This window comes from Oncorhynchus keta, chromosome 14, assembly GCF_023373465.1.
Source record: "Oncorhynchus keta strain PuntledgeMale-10-30-2019 chromosome 14, Oket_V2, whole genome shotgun sequence".
Taxonomy (NCBI): Eukaryota; Metazoa; Chordata; class Actinopteri; order Salmoniformes; family Salmonidae; genus Oncorhynchus; species Oncorhynchus keta.
This window is the reverse complement of record NC_068434.1, coordinates 53,103,080-53,122,695: the sequence shown is the minus strand read 5'-3', so window position 1 is coordinate 53,122,695 and position 19,616 is coordinate 53,103,080. Positions and strand designations below refer to the sequence as shown.

Sequence of the window (19,616 nt, the reverse complement as noted above, 5' to 3'; positions counted from 1 at the left end):
GTTAGCCAGGTGTGTCTGAGGGTGATTATGGCCATCTATTGTATTTCATGAACATGTGTAGACATTAGTGTCCCTTCCACATAGCTACATGTGGCTGGGAGGTGGTTATAGCATTTCCTTCACATGGCCCATCAATTTAGATTGGTGTGTCGGGTAAGCATCATCTAATAATTATAATGTATATTTATCTGGACACTCTGTTTTTGAAATTGCTACTATGCAGTAACCATTTCACTGAACTATTTTCACCTTCTGTATTCTGTGCATGTGGCAAATAAACTTAGATTGTATTTGATATAGTGTCTGTTTACCAGAGATGGTAATTTGAAGAACAACATGACCTGCAAAGTCAGATTACGATATAGGCCAAGGACTAGATAGTGTATTTTTACCTGAAGTTTTTCCTTATTGTTGGCTACTACTTTTACTACTTTTAGTCTGGAAATCGTTGGTTGTTTACTAAACTACTCACTCTGTTCAGCACATGGCGTCATGTGAATCCTTAAAGAGATGGGTGAGGCTAAGGCTCTGCTCTAAGAGGGTGTGAACAATGCTGAATTAGGTATAGACAAGAAAGAGCTCTCCAGTAGGTGTACCAAAATATTCAGGATACATTTTCTGGGTGATTTAAATATTGAAAAGCTTCAAACTGTAACTTGTGCCTGCAACCTGGTTCAGGTTATCAGTCAACCTAACAGGGTAGTTACAAACAGGACATGAATGACATCATAATCATGTATTGATCACATCTTTACTATTGATGCAGAAATTTGCTTTAAAGTAGTATCCAAATCCATCGGATGTAGTGATCATGTAGTGATCAGGAAAACCAAAGTTCCAAAGGCTGTGCCTAATATAGTGTCTAAGAGGTTATACAACACGTTTTGTAGTGATTCCTACGTTGTTGATGTAAATAATATTTGTTGGTCTGTGGTGTGTAATGAGGAGCAACTAGATGCTGCACTTGACACATTTATGAAATTGCTTATTCCAGTTACTATTAAGCATGCACCCATTATTAAGAAAATGACAGCAAACACTGTTAAATCCCTGTGGATTTATGAGGAATTGGAAAATGTAATGGTCGAGAGGTATGAGGCAAAAGGAATGGCACATACTGTAAGTCTGGCTGCAGAACCGATTGGTAAACGTACTGCATATTCAGAAATCATGTGTCTATCTGAATAAAAATAAGAAATTATACTATGAAACCCTCCTGTACTCCCTGTTCACTCATGACTGCACGGCCAGGCACGACTCCAACACCATCATTAAGTTTGCTGATGACAACAGTGGTAGAACTGATCACCAACAACGACGAGACAGCATATAGGGAGGAGGTCAGAGACCTGGCCGTGTGGTGCCAGGACAACAACCTCTCCCTCAACATGATCAAGACTAAGGAGATGATTGTGGACTACAGGAAAAGGAGGACCGAGCACGCCCCCATTCTCATCGACTGGGCTGTAGTGGAGCAGGTTGAGAGCTTCAAGTTCCTTGGTGTCCACATCACCAACAAACTATCATGGTCTAAGCACACCAAGACAGTCGAGAAGAGGGCACAACAAAACCTTTTCCCCCTCAAGAGACTGAAAGGTTTTGGCATGGGTCCTCAAATCGTCAAAAGGTTCTACAGCTGCACCATTGAGAGCATCCTGACTGGCTGCATCACTGCCTGGTATGGCTACTGCTCAGCCTCTGACCACAAGGCACTACAGAGGGTAGTGCGTACGGCCAGTACATCACTGGGGCCAAGCTTCCTGCCATCCAGAGCTTCCATACTAGGCAGTGTCAGAGGAAGGCCCTAAACATTGTCAAAGACTCCAGCCACCCTAGTCATAGACTGTTCTATCTGCTACCGCACGCTAAGCGGTATCGGAGGGCCAAGTCTAGGTCCAAGAGGCTTCTAAACAGCTTCTACCCCCAAGCCATAAGACTAATCAAATGGCTACCCAGACTACTTGCATTGACCCTCCCCCTCCTTTACGCTGCTGCTACTCTGTTATTATTTATGCATAAGTTACTTTAATAACTCTACCCCACATGTATATATTACATAAATTACCTTGACTAACCGGTGCCCCTGCACACTGACTCTGTACCGGTACACCCTTGTATATAGTCTCTATTGTTATTTTACTACTGCTCTTTAGTAATTTTTTACTTTATTTCTTATTTTGGTAGGTATTTCTCTTAAAACTGCATTGTTGGTTAAGGGTGTGTAAGTAAGCATTTCACTGTAAGGTCTACACCCGTTGTATTCGGCGCATGTGACAAATACAATTTGATTTGAAACAAAGATCAATTCTATAAAGATTGATAGAAAAAAGCTTTGGAGCACCTTAAATAAAAATTTGGACAAAAAGGCGAACTCAGTTCCATCATTCATTGAATCAGATGGCTCATTCATAACAAAACCCAATGATATTGTCAATTACTTAAATTATTTTTTTATTGGCATGACATGCCAGCAACAAATGCTGACACTACACATCCAAGTATAACTGATTTGAATTATGAAAGACAAGCATTGTAATTCTGTGAAGTGAGTGTGAAGTGAAGTGAGTGTGGAAGAGGTGAAAGAATGATTGTTGTCTATCAACAATGACAAGCCACCGTTGTAACGGTTTTCTAGGTGTGGTGAAGGAGCAAAACGCAGCGGACCAAAACGCAGCGGACCAAAACGCAGCGTGTAGATTACGATTGATGTTTAATGAAAAAACACACGTAAACACGAATCAATACAAAAAAACAGACTCCGGCAGTGCTGTAGAGGAGGAAGGCTCTGGCTGCGCTGAACAGGCGGGAGACTCCGGCAGCGCAGGAGAGGAGAAAGGCTCCGATAGCACTGGAGAGGTGAGGCGCACTGTAGGCCTGATGCGTGGTGCTGGCACTGGTGGTACTGGGCCGAGGACACGCACAGGAAGCCTGGTGCGGGGAGCTGCCACCGGAGGGCTGGTGTGTGGAGGTGGCACAGGATGGGCTAGACCATGAAGGCGTACTGGAGATCTTGAGAGCAGTGTTGGTACAGGACGTGCAAGGCTAGGGATGTGCACAGGAGGCCTGGTGCGTGAGGCTGGCACCAACTTCACCAGCCGACTAACACGCACATCAGGACGAGTATGGAGCGCTGACCCAGGTGCCATCAAATCCCTGACACGTTCCGTCGGGCGAATTCCATGCAAAAAGCACCAACACAGCAACTCCCTCATTTCTCTCTCCTCCAATTTCCCCATTAACTCCTTCACAGTCTCTGCTTCGCTCACCTCCAACACCGGCTCTGGTCTCCTCCTTGGCTCCTCACGATAAACAGGGAGAGTTGGCTCAGGTCTGACTCCTGACTCTGCCACTCTCTCCCTGAGCCCCCCCAAGAAATTTTTGGGGCTGACTCTCAGGCTTCCTTGCCAACCGTGTTCCCTCATATCGCCGGCTCCTCTCTCCGGCTGACTCTGCTCTCCTCGCTGCCTCCACCTGTTCCACCTTTGGGCGGCTACACTCCCCTGGTTTAGCCCAGGGTCCTCTCCCGTAGAGGATTTCCTCCCATGTCCAGAAATCCTTATTGCGCATCTCCTCTATGGGCTGCTCCTGCCTGTTGACACGCTGCTTGGTCCGTTTACGGTGGGTGATTCTGTAACGGTTTTCTAGGTGTGGTGAAGGAGAGTCGGACCAAAACGCAGCGTGTAGATTGCGATCCATGTTTAATGAAAAAAAACACACGTAAACACGAATCAATACAAAAAAACAATAAACGTCATGAAAACCGAAACAGCCTAAACTGGTGCAAACTAACAGTAGATAGTTACAAGGACACTAAGGACAATCACCCACAAAACAACCAAAGAATATGGCTGCCTAAATATGGTTCCCAATCAGAGACAACGATAAACACCTGACTCTGATTGAGAACCACTCCAGACAGCCATAGACTCTGCGAGATCACCCCACTAGCTACAATCCCACTATATATCAAAACCCCAAGACAAAACACACCACAACACAAAAACCCCATGCCACACCCTGGCCTGACCCAATATATAAAGATAAACACAAAATACTTCGACCAGGGCGTGACAACCGTGGTCTGACAACTTGGAGGGAAAATTATTGAGGATAATAGAGGACGATATTGCCACTCCTATTTGTCCATATCTTCAATCTAAGCCTACTATAAAGTGTGTGCCCTCAGGTCTGGAGGGAAGCAAAAGTAATTTGCTACCCAAGAATAGTAAAGCCTCTTTTACTGGCTCAAATAACCAACTTATCAGCCTGTTACTAACCCTTAGTAAACATTTGGAAAAAAATGTTTTTTTACCAGATACAATGGTATTGTACTGTAAACAAATTGACAACAGACTTTCAGCACGCTTGTAGGAAAAGACATTCAACAAGCACGACACTTACACAAATTACTGATGATTGGCTGAGAGTAACGGATGATACAAATATTGTGGGGGCTGTTTTGTTAGATTTCAGTGTGGCTTTTGACGTCATCAATCATAGTCTGCTACTGGAAAAACGTATGTGGCTTTACACCCCCTATGGATAAAGAGTTACCTGTCTAACAGAACACAGAGCGTGTTCTTTGATGGAAGCCTCTCCAACATAATCCAAGAATACGCCAGGACAGCTGTCTAGGCCCCTTACTTTTTCAGTTTTTACTGGTGACTTGCCACTGGCGTTGGGTGAGGCCAGTGTGTCTACAACACTATACATGTCAGCTAGTGAGTGAAATGACTGCAACAATTAACAAAGAGTGGCAGTTAGTTTCAGAATGGGTGGCAAGGAATAAATTAGTCCTAAATATTTAAAAAAGTAAAAGCACTGTTGGTACAAATCATTCACTAAACCCTAAACCTGAACTAAATCTTGTAATAAATAATGTGGAAATTGAGCAAGTTTAGGTGATTAAACTGCTTGGAGTAACCCTGGATTGTAAACTGTCACGGTCAAAACATGTTGATACAACAGTAGCTCAAGTGGTTTAGAAGTCTGTCCATAATAAAGCGCTATTCTGCATTTTTAACAACACTATCAACAAGGTAGGTCCTTCAGGCTCTAGTGTTGTCACACCTGGACTACTGTTCATTCCTTTGGTCAGGTGCCACAAAGAGGGACCTAGGAAAATTACAATTGGCTCAGAACAGGGCAACACGCGCTGGCCCTTAAATGTACACGGAGAGTTAACATTAATCATATGCATGTAAATCTCTCATGGCTCAAAATGGAGGAGAGATTGACTTCATCACTACTTGTTTTTGTACGAAGTGTTGACATGTTGAATGCACCTAAGTGTCTGTTTAAACTACTAGCACACAGCTCAGACACCCATGCATACCCCACAAGACATGCCACCAAATGTCTCTTCACAATCCCCGAGTCAAGGACAGACGGTGGGAGGTGCACAGTACTACATAGATCCATGGAACTCTATTTCTCATCAGGTAACTGATGCAAGCAGTAGAATCAGATTTAACAAACAGATAAAAATACACCTTATGGAACAGTGGGGACGCGAAGAGACACACAGGCACAGACACACATGATAAGACTCTACACACAGATCGATTTTGTATCATAGATATGTGATAGTAGAGTAGTGGCCTGAGGGAACACACTTAATGTGTTGTGAAAAGTGTTATGAATGGTAATGTCATGTCATATTTTAAATTGTATATCACTGCCTTAATGTTGCTGGACCCCAGGAAGAGTAGCTGCTGCCTTGGCATGTGGTAACCAAAAAAAGTGTTAAACAAGTAAATAAACAAAATTATATTTGAGATTCTTCAAAGTAGCCAGTCTCTGCCTTGATGACAGCTCTTGGCATAAAGAAAATAAATAAAAACCCACGATAGCTTGCTATCTAGGGTGACACCCAGCAGTTTAGTCTCTTCAACTTGCTCAATTGCCACATTATTCAATAGATCAAGGTTAGGGTTGAGCGAGTGATTTGTCCCAAACATTATGCTTTTAGTTTTTTAGATATTTAGCACCAGCCTATTGTTAGTTACCTAATCTAAAACGGACTAGAGCTCTATGTTAACTTCTTCGATATAGGGGGCGCTCTTTTAATTTTTGGAGAAAAAAAACGTTCCCATTTTCAACAAGATATTTTGACACGAAAAGATGCTCGACTATGCATATAATTGACAGCTTTGGAAAGAAAACACTCTGACGTTTCCAAAACTGCAAAGATATTATCTGTGAGTGCCACAGAACTGATGCTACAGGCGAAACCAAGATGAAATTTCAAACAGGAAATGCACCAGATTTTGAAGGCGCTGTGTTCCAATGTCTCCTTATATATGGCTGTGAATGCGCAAGGAATGAGCCTACACTTTCTGTCGTTTCCCCAAGGTGTCTGCAGCATTGTGACGTATTTGTAGGCATATCATTGGAAGATTGACCATAAGAGACTACATTTACCAGGTGCTCGCTTGGTGTCCTCCGTTGCAATTATTGCGTAATCTCCAGCTGCGTGTATTTTTCCAATTGCTTCAGAGGAGAAACCCAACTGCCACGAATGACCTATCATCGAATAGATATGTGAAAAACACCTTGAGGATTGATTCTTGTCACGCCCTGGTCGAAGTATTTTGTGTTTTTCTTTATGTATTTGGTCAGGCCAGGGTGTGACATGGGTTTTTGTATTGTGGGTGATTGTCCTGAGTGTCTTGATGTCCTTAGTCTGTGTTAGTTTGCACCAGTTAAGGCTGTTTCGGTTTTCACTACGTTTATTGTTTTGTAGAGTTTTTGTTTTGGATTCATGTTACGTTGTGTAAATAAACATGGATCACAATATACGCACTGCAGTTTGGTCCGACTCTCCTTCACCATTAGAAAACCGTGACAGAATCACCCACCGTAAACGGACCAAGCAGCGTGTCAACAGGCAGGAGCAGCCCAAAGAGGAGCTGCGTATTGCGCCGCTGTCCTGCGCCACTGCCGGAGTCTCCCGCCTGTCCGGCGCCAGAGCCCCTCAGCCCAGAGGCGCCAGAGCCCGTCGGCCAGGATCCGCCAGAAGTGCCCGTCGGCCAGGATCCGCCAGAAGTGCCAGTCGGCCAGGATCTGCCAGTCGGCCAGGATCTGCCAGTCGGCCAGGATCCGCCAGTCAGCCAGGATCTGCCAGATCTGCTAGTCAGCCAGGATCCGCCAGTCAGCCAGGATCTGCCGGAACCACCAGCAAGCCAGGATCTGGTAGATCCATCAACCTGCCTGAGCTTCCTCTCACTCCTGAACTCCTGAGCTTCCTCTCACTCCTGAGCTTCCTCTCACTCCCGAGCTTTCTCTCACTCCCGAGCTTTCTCTCACTCCCGAGTTTTCTCTCACTCCCGAGCTTTCTCTCACTCCCAAGCTTCCCCTCAGTCCCGAGCTGCCTCAGTCCCGAGCTGTCCTTCAGTCCCAATCTGCTCCTCAGTCCAGTGGGGTTCTGGGTGAGGACTACTAGGCCATGGTCGGCGGCGAGGGTGGTCTATCCAGGGACGCGAGGGGAGGGGACTAAGACAATTGTGAAGTGGGGTCCACGTCCCCCGCCGGAGCCGCCACCATGGACAGACGCCCACCCGGACCCTCCCTATTGATTTGAGGTGCGTTCGGGAGTCCGCACCTTAGGGGGGGGGGGGTTTCTGTCACGCCCTGGTCGAAGTATTTTGTGTTTTTCTTTATGTATTTGGTCAGGCCAGGGTGTGACATGGGTTTTTGTATGTAGTGTGTAGCTTAGTGGGATTGTAGCTTAGTGGGGTGTTCTAGGAGAGTCTATGGCTGTCTGAAGTGGTTCTCAATCAGAGGCAGGTGTTTATCGTTGTCTCTGATTGGGAGCCATATTTAGGCAGCCATATTCTTTGGTTGTATTGTGGGTGATTGTCCTGAGTGTCTTGATGTCCTTAGTCTGTGTTAGTTTGCACCAGTTATGCTGTTTCGGTTTTCACTACGTTTATTGTTTTGTAGAGTTTGTGTTTTGGATTCGTGTTACGTTGGGTAAATAAACATGGATCACAATATACGCGCTGCAGTTTGGTCCGACTCTTCTTCACCATTAGAAAGCCGTGACAATTCTAAACAACGTTTGTCATGTTTCTGTCGATATTATGGAGTTAATTTGGAAAAAAGTTTGGCGTTGTAATGACTGAATTTTGGGGGTTTTTCTTAGCCAAACGTGATGAACAAAATGGAGAGATTTCTCCTACACAAATAATATTTTTGGAAAAACTGAACATTTGCTATCTAACTGAGAGTCTCCTCATTGAAAACACCCAAAGTTTTTCAAAGGTAAATTATTTTATTTGAATGCTTTTCTTGTTTTTGTGAAAATGTGGCCTGCTGAATGCTAGGCTTAATGCTATGCTAGCTATCAATACTCTTACACAAATGCTTGTGTAGCTATGGTTGAAAAGCATATTTTGAAAATCTGAGATGACAGTGTTGTTAACAAAAGGCTAAGCTTGTGAGCCAATATATTTATTTAATTTCATTTGCAATGTTCATGAATAGTTAACGTTGCGTTATGGTAATGAGCTTGAGGCTATGATTACACTCCCGGATACGGGATTGCTCGACGCAAGAAGTTAACCTCTTGCTCCTACCTCGCACGCAGGCGTCCCATCTAGAGCTCTGGAAATGCAAATGCGCTACGCTAAATGCTAATAGTATTAGTTAAAACTCAAACGTTCATTAAAATACACATGCAGGGTATTGAATTAAAGCTACACTCGTTGTGAATCCAGGCAACAAGTCAGATTTTTAAAATGCTTTTCGGCGAAAGCATGAGCATGAGCATCTGATAGCATGTAACACCCCAAAAGACCCGCAGGGGACGTAAACAAAATAATTAGCATAGTCGTCGCTACACAAACCGCACAAATAAAATATAAAACATTCATTACCTTTGACCATCTTCTTTGTTGGCACTCCTAGATGTCCCATAATCACTATTGGGTATTTTTTTTCGATTAAATCGGTCCATATATAGCCTAGATATCGATCTATGAAGACTGTGTGATAAACGGAAAAAAATAGCGTTTCATAACGTAACGTCATTTTTTAAAATTCAAAAAGTCGACGATAAACTTTCACAAAACACTTCGAAATACTTTTGTAATGCAACTTTAGGTATTAGTACACGTTAATAAGCGATACAATTCATCAGGAGGCGATGTCAATTCTATAGGTGTCCGTCTCGAAAAAATGTCTGGAGAGAGCTCGACCAAAACATCCGGTCGGAGACCGGAGGGAATCGATTCCCTTGATTCGGTTAGACCAAGAATCAAAGCTGAATCAAATGACAAGACTCTAGACAACGTGTGGAAGCTGTAGGCACTGCAACCTCGGCCTCATTTAATTCGGTTCACTTTGAACAATTCCTGGAAGTAGCGCAAGGATATTTATTTCCATTTTCAGTGATCAGATTTTCCTGCACTTTTCGATGAAACGCACGTTCTGTTATAGTCACAGCCGTGATTTAACCAGTTTTATAAACGTCTGAGTGTTTTCTATCCACACATACTAATCATATGCATATACTATATTCCTGGCCTGAGTAGCAGGGCGCTGAAATGTTGCGCGATTTTTAACAGAATGTTCAAAAAAGTAGAGGGTCGACTTAACAGGTTAAGGGTGTCAGTTATTCATTTTACTGTTGCAGCTGTTGTGTATACTGTTGAGTCAAAAAGAAAAGAAGTCATTGTTATAATAGTAATCTTGGTCCTTTATGTGTAAAGACCCCTCCAACATGGACACACATGTTTTATTCAAGGTCAGTGGAAGGTAATTATACATGCACAAAACAATAATAGTCCAAGCCTGCTGCCCTGTGGTACACCACCCTCAACCAAATTTGCATTAAAGAGGTTTCCATTAAGGGAAACCCTCTGTGATCTACTGGATAGCAACTGTCCATTCTTGATAAGGCAGAGAATGTTAATCCACAACACCTACATTTTTTCAGCAATATGTTATGATCAGTGATATCAAAAGCTGCACTGAAGTTTAACAAAACGGCTCCCACAATCTTCTTATTTTCAATTTCTTTCAGACAATAATCAGTCATTTGTGTCAGGGCAGAGCATGTTGAGTGCCCTTCCCTATAAGCATGCTGAAAGTCTGTTGTTAATTTGTTTCTGTAAAATGACATTGTATTTGGTCGAACAATTTTTTCTGAAAGTTTGCTAAGCAACGGAACAGGCTGATTAGTCTGCTGTTTCAACCATTAAAGGGTGCTCCTCCCTCCAGGCCTGAGGGAACACTCCGTATTCTAGGCTTAGATTGAAGCTTGAAAAATTTTGAAGATAATAATGGGCAAATTTTGTACAATCCAGGCTCACAGCTGTAATTGCTGCCAAATGTGTTTCTAACATGTATTGACTCAGGGTAGTATACCTCTAATCAAGATATATTAGTCCTGTATTTTTCAATAATTAAAATAAATGTTTGAATGTTGCTTGCACATTGACATTACAGTGTCATGATCTTTATAAGGAGTGGACCAAGATGCAGTGTGGTATGTTTCCATCCTTTTATTTGGAAGAGGAACTTAAAGAACAAAAACAATAAAGCAAACAAACGAAACGTGAAGTTCAGAGTAGTGCTCGCAGGCTACTATACCTAGATAAGATCCCACAAAGCACAATGGGGAAATGGCTACCTAAATATGATCACCAATCAGAGACAACGATAAACAGCTGCCTCTGATTGGGGAACATACCAGGCTGACATAGATATATAATTCACCTAGATAACCCACCGTTAATCACACCCCGACCTAACCAACATAGAGAATAAAAAGCTCTCTATGGTCAGGGCGTGACATACAAAGTATTTTGTGTAGATCAATGACAGGAAAAAATCACGTTAAATTAATTAATTTAAATTCTACTTTGTAATGCAACAAAATGTGAAGAAATCCAAGTGGGTGAATAGTTATGATACCCACTGTAATTGAATATTGGAATGTATTTGAAAATTATTTTTGGAAAGTTCTGACTATGGGCAGAAAGCTTACATTCTTGTTAATCTAACTGCACTGTCCAATTTACAGTAGTTATTACGATGCTATTGTTTGAGGAGAGTGCACAATTATGAACTTGAAAATGTATTAATAAATCAATTAGGCACATTTGGGCAGTCTTGAGCCAACATATTGAACAAAAATGCAATAGTTCATTGGATCAGTCTAAAACTTTGCACATACACTGCTCCCATCTAGTAACCAAAATCTAAATTGTGCCTGGGCTGGAATAATACATTATGACATTTCTCTTGCATTTCAAAGATGATGGTACAAAACAACAACAAAAAAATCACATTGTTTGTCTTTGTATTATCTTTTACCATATCTAATGTGTTATATTCTTCTATATTAATTCCACTTTTCCACAAACTTCTAACTGTTTCCTTTCAAATTGTATCAAGAATAGGCATATCTTTGCTACAGGTCCTGAGCTATATGCAATTAGATTTGGGTATGTGATTTTACTATTAAAACAAAAAGTGGGCGGATCCTTAAGAGGTTTTAAAAGGAATAATAAATACACACATGGAATGCAATGAATAGAGCAGGATGAATGTATGCATGTCAAATGTGCTACAACAGTGAAAAGAAATGGAACAGAACTGCAATGGTAGGAGCTGGTACTCCTGGTTGAGTGTCAAGCCTTACTCTCACCACTCTCACCACTCTCTCCAAGAACAGTGCTTTCATGCTCACTAAACTAACACCACTGATTTTACTTGTCAGCTTTACTATTTTGTGTAATTGTTTTTTGTTTGAGATGGAAAGGTAATTGTACCGGGCTTGGAAACAGAATGTGAGAACATTCTTAATGAAGGATGTGTGCAATATGTTTATTTTTTTATTGACCTGATATTTAGTTTAGTCTCCTCATGAAATATAGTTGTTATTGTCTCTTTTTGTATATCTGTTTTGTGTTAGGAGTCCAGGTGAGTTTTGAGTCAGTTATAGTGCCAAGATACAGGTAACTGCCAAAATAAAGGAAACACTCTTGTAAATGAGGGATACAAAGTATATTGAAAGCAGGTTCTTCCATACAGATGTGGTTCTTGAGTTAATTAAGCAATTAACATAACATCATGCTTAGGGTCATGTATAAAAATGCTGGGCAGGCCATTATTTTGGCTTCCATGACAATAGGATGACAATTCCCCTATCCACAGGGCACGAGTGGTCACTGAATAATTTGCTATGGCGTCACTAGATCTCAACCCAATTGGACACTTATGGAAGATTCTGGAGCGGCCACCATCAACAAAACATCAATGATGGAACTTCTCATGGAAGAATGGTGTTGCATACCTCCAATAGTTCCAGACACTTGTAGAATCTATGCTTAGGTGCATTAAAGCTGATCTGTCTCGTGGTGGCCCAAAGCCCTATTAAAAAACGTTATGTTGGTGTGTTCTTTACACTGAGTATGCCAAACGTTAGGAACACCTTCCACATTGTTTGTCCCCACCCCCCCTTTTACCCTCAGCCACAATTTGCATGGACTCTACAAGGTGTAGAAATCATTCCATAGGGATGCTGGCCCATGTTGACTCCAATGCTTCCCACAGTTGTGTCAAGTTGGCTGGATATCCTTTGGGTGGTGGAACATTGATACACACAGGAAACTGTTGAGCATGAAATACCCAGCAGCGTTGCAGCCCTTTACACAAACCGGTGCGCCTGGCACCTACTACCATACCTTGTTCAAAGGCACTTCAATCTTTTGTCTTGCCCATTCACTCTCTGTATGGCGTACGTATGCAATCCATGTCTCAATTGTCTCAAGGCTTAAAAATCCTTCTTTAACCTGTCTCCTCCCCTTAATCTACACTGATTGAAGTGGATTTAACAAGTGACATCGATAAGGGATCTAAGCTCTGGTCAGTCTTTGTCATGGAAAGAGCAGGTTTTCTTAATGTTTTGTACACTCGTCAGTTATCTGTATTGTTTCGCTGTTTCAATTTTCATATGGAGTCCATATGGAAGGGGCCCGTGTCTTCCCATGCCAAATCCCCTCCTCAGGCCTCAGTGATGCACATTCAGAAAGTATGATGTCACCTGTTCTAATCCGTGCACATGTCCCATGTGACATCACCAAGCGGTGACACTGATATGTGATCTGTTCTCCCTGTTCACTCAGTGTAGGTCATTGGCAATGTAAAGACACAGCTCATATTTCAGTCACACACAGAGTGCTTTCGTGAGCCTGTTAGTGTGTGTTTGGTATCGATAATTACCCTACCCCATGAAAATGAATCACTCTTTCTGTCTCTAGACTCATAACATAGAAAAAACATTTAACCAAATAGATTTGCACAGACAAATTGTATTCAGGCCAACCATTATCTTAGTTTGAAAGTGGTGCAGTGATATTTAACTGCCCCCCTCCCTGTCCCGAGTGGCCAAGCAGGTGTATGGCTAGGTGATATGGCCTAGAACTCATATCTCACTTTTCTTTTTATTATGGGCGATTCACAATATATATCTTGATTTTAAAAAAGTTCTCTAAATAAGCTTTGTTGTACAATTAAAGGTAAAATACACTGCATTTAAAATTGTCAGCAATAATCCAATGAATTCAGAGCTTGTGAAATTATACTATACCTAGGCTGAAAAGAGTTGTACCTGCTTTTTTTGCAATAATTACTGATCTGGCTTTCAGGTCTGTCTATAAAAATGCCCTTTTTGTAACACATTTAACCAGAACCATGCATAATACACACTAATAATGTAGCAGGCATTATAGAAAATGAAAACCGGTCTCAAACAATATCTCAAGCACAAGCCCACGTGCTAGTGAGTAGCCAGCTAATATTTATATATTAAATTTAAGACAAATTGGATCTAGGAATAATTTCACAAGCTCTGAATTCAGCTAACAAGGCAAAACAGTTGAAAACAGTTGTTATGAACACAACCTTCTGTTTGTCTTCCACTGTTTGAACAGCATGCTAGCCTGTCCACTTTGTTTAGATGTTGAAATCAAGTGACCAACCTTATTTCTCAGAATGAGAACGAGTTGCCAATTCCCTATATAATTGTTTCATGCTTATTGCACATTTATAAAACACAGACTAAACAGCTAGTATAACCACCCAGGACATGGTACCGTAATGCACGCACAATAGACTAAGCATTAAATTGGTACATTGGTACATCTGTTTAGTAGTGTCTGCTCTGCTCAGAATTTGAGGAGTTGAAACATAAACAGTGTATGGTTTGAAAGGTTAACTTCTCCTCTATTACAGTAAAATAATGTCTCCATGTGTTTTGGTGTCCATATGACCGATTCTGTTGGACCAAACCTCAAATGCAAATAGCAAGTTGAAACCGTTTGTCAGAGAGCAAGAAGTCTTTGTTGTTGTGAGTGGTAGGGTGAGGGGCATGGGAGAAAAAGGTGAAGTGAAAGGTTTCACTCGCCAAAATCTGTCCAAAATATTATTTTGAACCAAAGCTTTGTCGCCTGGCTTCTCGCATTTGGGACAACGGCTCCCATTATTAGAGTTTATGTATTATTTCTTACATTAGCCCAGAAAATCTTAAGTGTTATTAAGTGTTATTACATACAGCTGGGAAGAACTATTGGATATAAGAGCGACGTCAACTTACCAAAATTACGACCAGGAATATGACTTTCCCGAAGCGGATCCTTTGTTCGGACCACCACCCAGGACATTGGATCTAATTCCAGAGGCCTACCCAAAACAATGTCGCCGCAGAAGAAGTAGACGGAGCAGCCTCCTGGTCAGGCTTCAAAGGCGTGCACACCGCCCACCGCTTCCGAGTATACTACTCGCCAATGTCCAGTCTCTCGACAACAAGGTGGACGAAATTAGGGCAAGGGTTGCCTTCCAGAGAGACATCAGAGATTGTAACATTCTCTGTTTCATGGAAAAATGGATCTCTCGGGATATATTGTCGGAGTACAGCCACCGGGTTTCTTCATGCGTTGCACCGACAGAAATAAGCATCTCTCTGGGAAGAAGAAGGACGGGGGTGTATGCTACATGATTAAAAACTCATGGTGTAACCATAACAACATACAGGAACTCAAGTCCTTCTGTTCACCTGACCTAGAATTTGTCACAATCAAATGCCGACCATATTATCTCCCTCAAGAATTCTCGTCAGTTATCGTCACAGCTGTCATACCCCCTCAAGCAGGTACCATGACGGCCCTCAAGGAACTTCACTGGATATATATCCTGAGGCTGAATTTATTGTAGCTGGGGATTTTAACAAAGCAAATTTGAGAACTAGGCTACCTAAATTTTAGCAGCATATTTATTGCAGCACTCGCGCGGGCAATACACTTGATCACTTCTACTCAAACTTCCGCAATGCATACAAGGCCCAACCTCGCCCTCCCTTTGGCAAATCCGACCACGACTTCATCTTGCTCCTACCGTCCTATAGGCAGAAACTCAAACAGGATGTACCCGTGACTAGAACCATTCAGCGCTGGTCTGACCAATCGGATTCACCACTTCAAGATTGTTTTGATCACGCAGACCGGGCAATGTTCCCGGGCACCCTCAGAGAATAACATCGATCTATACGCTGACTCGTGAGTGAGTTTATAAGGAAGTGCGTTGGAGATGTCGTACCCACTGTGACTATTAAAACCTACCCTAACCAAAAACCATGGATGAATGGCGGCATTCTTTCAAAACTGAAAGCGCGAACCACCAGATTTAACTATGGAAAGAGGACTGGGAATATGGCCTAATATAAACAGTGTAGTTATTCCCTCCACAAGGCAATCAAACAGGTGAAATGTTGGTATAGGGACAAAGTGGAGTTGCAATTCAACGGCTCAGGCAAGAGGCTCAGGCAATTACAGAAAACAAAAAGAAAACCAGCCACGTCACGGACATTGACCTATGGCTTCTAGACAAGCTAAACACCTTCTTTGCCCAGTTTGAGGACAATTCAGCACCACCGCCAATGACTGCCCCCCCCCCCTCTCCTTCTCAAATAAAATCTAATTTGATTGTCACATACACGTTATTTGCAGATGTAGCGAAATGCTTGTTTTTCTAGCTCCGACAGTGCAGTAATATCTAACAAATTACACAACATATACCCAATACACACAAATGTAAGTAGGAATGAATGAACCAGCATGGCTACCACAGCATTCTGCAGCGATACGCCATCCCATCTGGTTTGGGCTTAGTGGGACTATCATTTGTTTTTCAACAGGACAATGACTCAACACATCTCCAGGCTGTGTAAGGGCTATTTTTACCAAGAAGGAGAGTGATGGAGTGCTGCATCAGATGACTTGGCCTCCACAATCACCCGACCACAACCCAATTGAGATGGTTTGGGATGAGTCGGATCGCAGAGTGAAGGATAAGAATAGTGCTATCTTCTGTATACCCCCCTACCTTGTCACAGCACAATTGATTAGCTCAAACGCATTAAGAAGGAAATCAATTCCACAAATGAACTTTTAAGAAGGCAGACCTGTTAATTGAAATACATTCCAGGTAACTACCTCATGAAGCTGGTTGAGAGAATGCCAAAAGTGTGCAAAGCAGTCATCAAGGCAACAGGTGGCTATTTGAAGAATCACAAATATTAAATATATTTACATTTGTTTAACACTTTTTTGCTTACTACATGATTCCATATGTGTTATTTCATATTGTTAATGTCTTTATTCTACAATGTAGAAAATAGTAAAAATAAAGTAAAAACCCTTGAATGAGTAGGTGTTCTAAAATGTTTGACTGGCCGTGTATGTAAACATTATTTATGTGACAGGTGTTCCATTTCTTAAAGTGGCCATTGATTCCTAGTCTATGCCTATAGGCAGCAGCCTCTAATGTGCTAGTGATGGCTGTTTAACAGTCTAATGGCCTTGAGATAGAAGTTGTTTTTCAGTCTTTCGGTCCCAGCTTTGATGCACCTGTACTAACCTTGCCTTCTGGATGTTAGCGGGGTGAACAGGCAGTTGCTCGGGTAGTTATTGTCCTATTTTTTGCCTTCCTGTGACATCGGGTGTTGTAGGTGTCCTGGAGGGCAGGTGGTTTGCCCCCGGTGATGCGTTGTGCAGACTGCACCACCCTCTGGAGAGCCTTGCGGTTGTGGGTAGTGCAGTTGCCATATTTGCAAACTTGTGAGCATGGCCACGCAGTCGTGGGTGAACGGAGTACAGGAGGGGGCTGAGAACGCACCCTTGTGGGGACCCAATGTTGAGGATCAGCGGTGTGGAGATGTTGTTTCCTACCTTCACCACCTGAGGGCAGCCCGTCGGGAAGTCCAGGACCCAGTTGCATAGGGCAAGGTTGAGACCCAGTTTGGAGGGTACTATGGTGTTGAATGCTGAGCTGTTGTCAATGAACAGCATTCCTACATAGTTATTCCTCTTGTCCAGATTGGATAGGGCAGAGTGATGGCGATTGCATCGTCTGTGGACCTATTGGGGAGGTAAGCAAATTGAAGTGGGTCTAGGGTGACAGGTAGGGTAGGGGTGATATGATCCTTGACTAGACTCTCGGAGCACTTCATGACAGATGTGAGTGCTTCAGGGCGATAGTCATTTAGTTCAGTTACCTTGGCCACCATTGTTCCTGTTCCCAAGAAAGCTGTCTTTTCAGCACTGGGGACAGCAGACTGGGATTGGGATTGATTGAATATGTCCCGAAACACACCAGTCAGCTGGTCTGTACATGCTCTGAGGACACAGCTAGGGATGCCGTATGGGCTGGCACCCTTGTGAGGGTTAACACATTTAAATGTTTTACTCACGTCGGCCACTGAGAAGGAGAGCCCACAGTCTTTGGTAACGGGCCACTATGTCGATGTCTGCCACAGGGCTGGTTTTCTTTTTGTAGTCCTTGATTGTCTATAGACACTGCCACATACGTCTCGTGTTTGAGCCGTTGAATTGTGACTCTAGTTTGTCTCTATACTGACACTTTGGTTCTTTGATTGCCTTACGGAAGAAATAACTACACTTTTTGTGTTCGGTCATATTTCCCTTGCCATGATTAAATGCGGTGGTACGTGCTTTCAGCTTTACGTGGATGCTGCCATCAAGCCACGGTTTCTGGGAAGGTTTTAATAGTCACCGTGGGTACAACATCTCCTGTACACTTCCTTATGAACTTGCTCACCGAGTCAGCGTAAACGTCAATGTTATTATCTGAGGCTACCCGTAACATATTCCAGTCCACGTGAACGAAGCAATCTTGAAGCGTGGAATCCGATTGGTCAGACCAGTGTTGGATAGACCTAAGTACGTGCGCTTCCTGTTTTAGTTTCTGCCGATAAGAGGGGAGCAACAAGCTGGAGTCATGGTCAGATTTGCCAAAAGGAGGGTGGGGGAGGGCCTTGTAAGCATCACGGAAGTAGCAATGGTCAAGCGTGTTACTTGCTCGTGTACCACAATTGATATTCTGATAGAATTTAGGTAGCCTTGTTCTCAAATTGGCTTTGTTAAAATCCCAAGCAACAATAAATGCAGCCTCAGGATATATGGTTTCCAGTTTGAATAAAGTCCAGTGAAATTCCTTGATGGCTGTTTTGGTATCCGCTTGCGGGGGGATATACACGGCTGTGACGATAACCGAGGAGAGTTCTCTTGGGAGATAATATGGTTGGCATTTGATTGTGAGGAATTCTATGTCAGGTGAACAAAATGACTTCAGTTTCTGTATGTTGCTAAAATTACACCATGAGTCGTTAATCATGAAGCATACACCCCCGCCCTTCTTTTTACTGGAGAGATGTTAATTCCCTCCAGCGCAATGCACTGAAAATCCCGTTGGCTGTATGGACTCCGACAGCATGTCCCCACCTAGCCATGTTTCCGTGAAACGGAATACGGAGTATGTTACAATCCTGGATATCTCTTTGGAAAGCAACTCTTGCCCGTATTTCATCGACTTTGTTAACTAGGGACTGGACATTTGCGAGTAATATACTAGGGAGCGGTAGTTGGTGTGTGCGCATCCGAAGTCTCACTAGAAGACCACTCAGGCACCCTCTCCTCCGGTGGCATTGTTTTGGGTTGGCCTCTGGAATCAGTTCAAATGCCCTGGGAGGTGCAGACAAAGGATCCGTTTTGGGAAAGTCATATTCCTGATCGTAGTGCTGGTTGTGTCTCTCTGATATCCAATAGTTCTTCCTGGTTTTATGTAATAACACTTTCTGGGCTAACAATGTAATAAATAATACATAAAACATCTAAATACTGCACAGCTTCCTAAGGACTAGAAGCGAAGCTGCCATCTCTTGCTGGCTGGAACCAGCAACTATTGTTTTGTGTCCCAAGTACATTTACATAGTCCTTACATATGGAGAGTTGAGCGACAAAGGGGAGAGACAGAATTATTTATATTTATTTTACAGAAGAGCAAAACCAACACTTTTATTGTGTTCACTGCATCTAAAACAGCCCATCCTTACAGTAGCCTGTATTGTATTTTCCTAGTTCAAGTTTTAATTCAGTGTGTTTCTGTGCTCTGTTCGTATTCCAGGAGAGGCTGAGTGAGTGGATCTCAGAACTGCAGGAGAGATCAGAGAACATTGAGGATCTGGTGTCAGAACTAGAGCTGGGATACAACACTGTAGAGGTAGGAGGAAAGACTGAACTTGGTATCTTCTC

The 19,616-nt window shown here is 42.7% G+C and overlaps 1 protein-coding gene across 5 annotated transcripts in view; it reads left to right on the top strand.

Annotated features, from left to right (window-relative positions):
• The window catches only part of cmya5 (cardiomyopathy associated 5), a 61,244-nt gene that overhangs the window by 14,729 nt on the left and 26,899 nt on the right, over positions 1–19,616 (top strand). For all 5 annotated transcript variants that reach the window (XR_008064109.1, XM_052461910.1, XM_052461909.1 and 2 more), the window contains one exon: positions 19,489–19,584. Coding sequence is in view for 4 of the 5 variants with exons in the window: in XM_052461910.1 (XP_052317870.1) it covers positions 19,489–19,584 (96 nt within the window). In the remaining variant the exon portion in view is untranslated. The remainder of the gene's footprint in view (positions 1–19,488; positions 19,585–19,616) is intronic.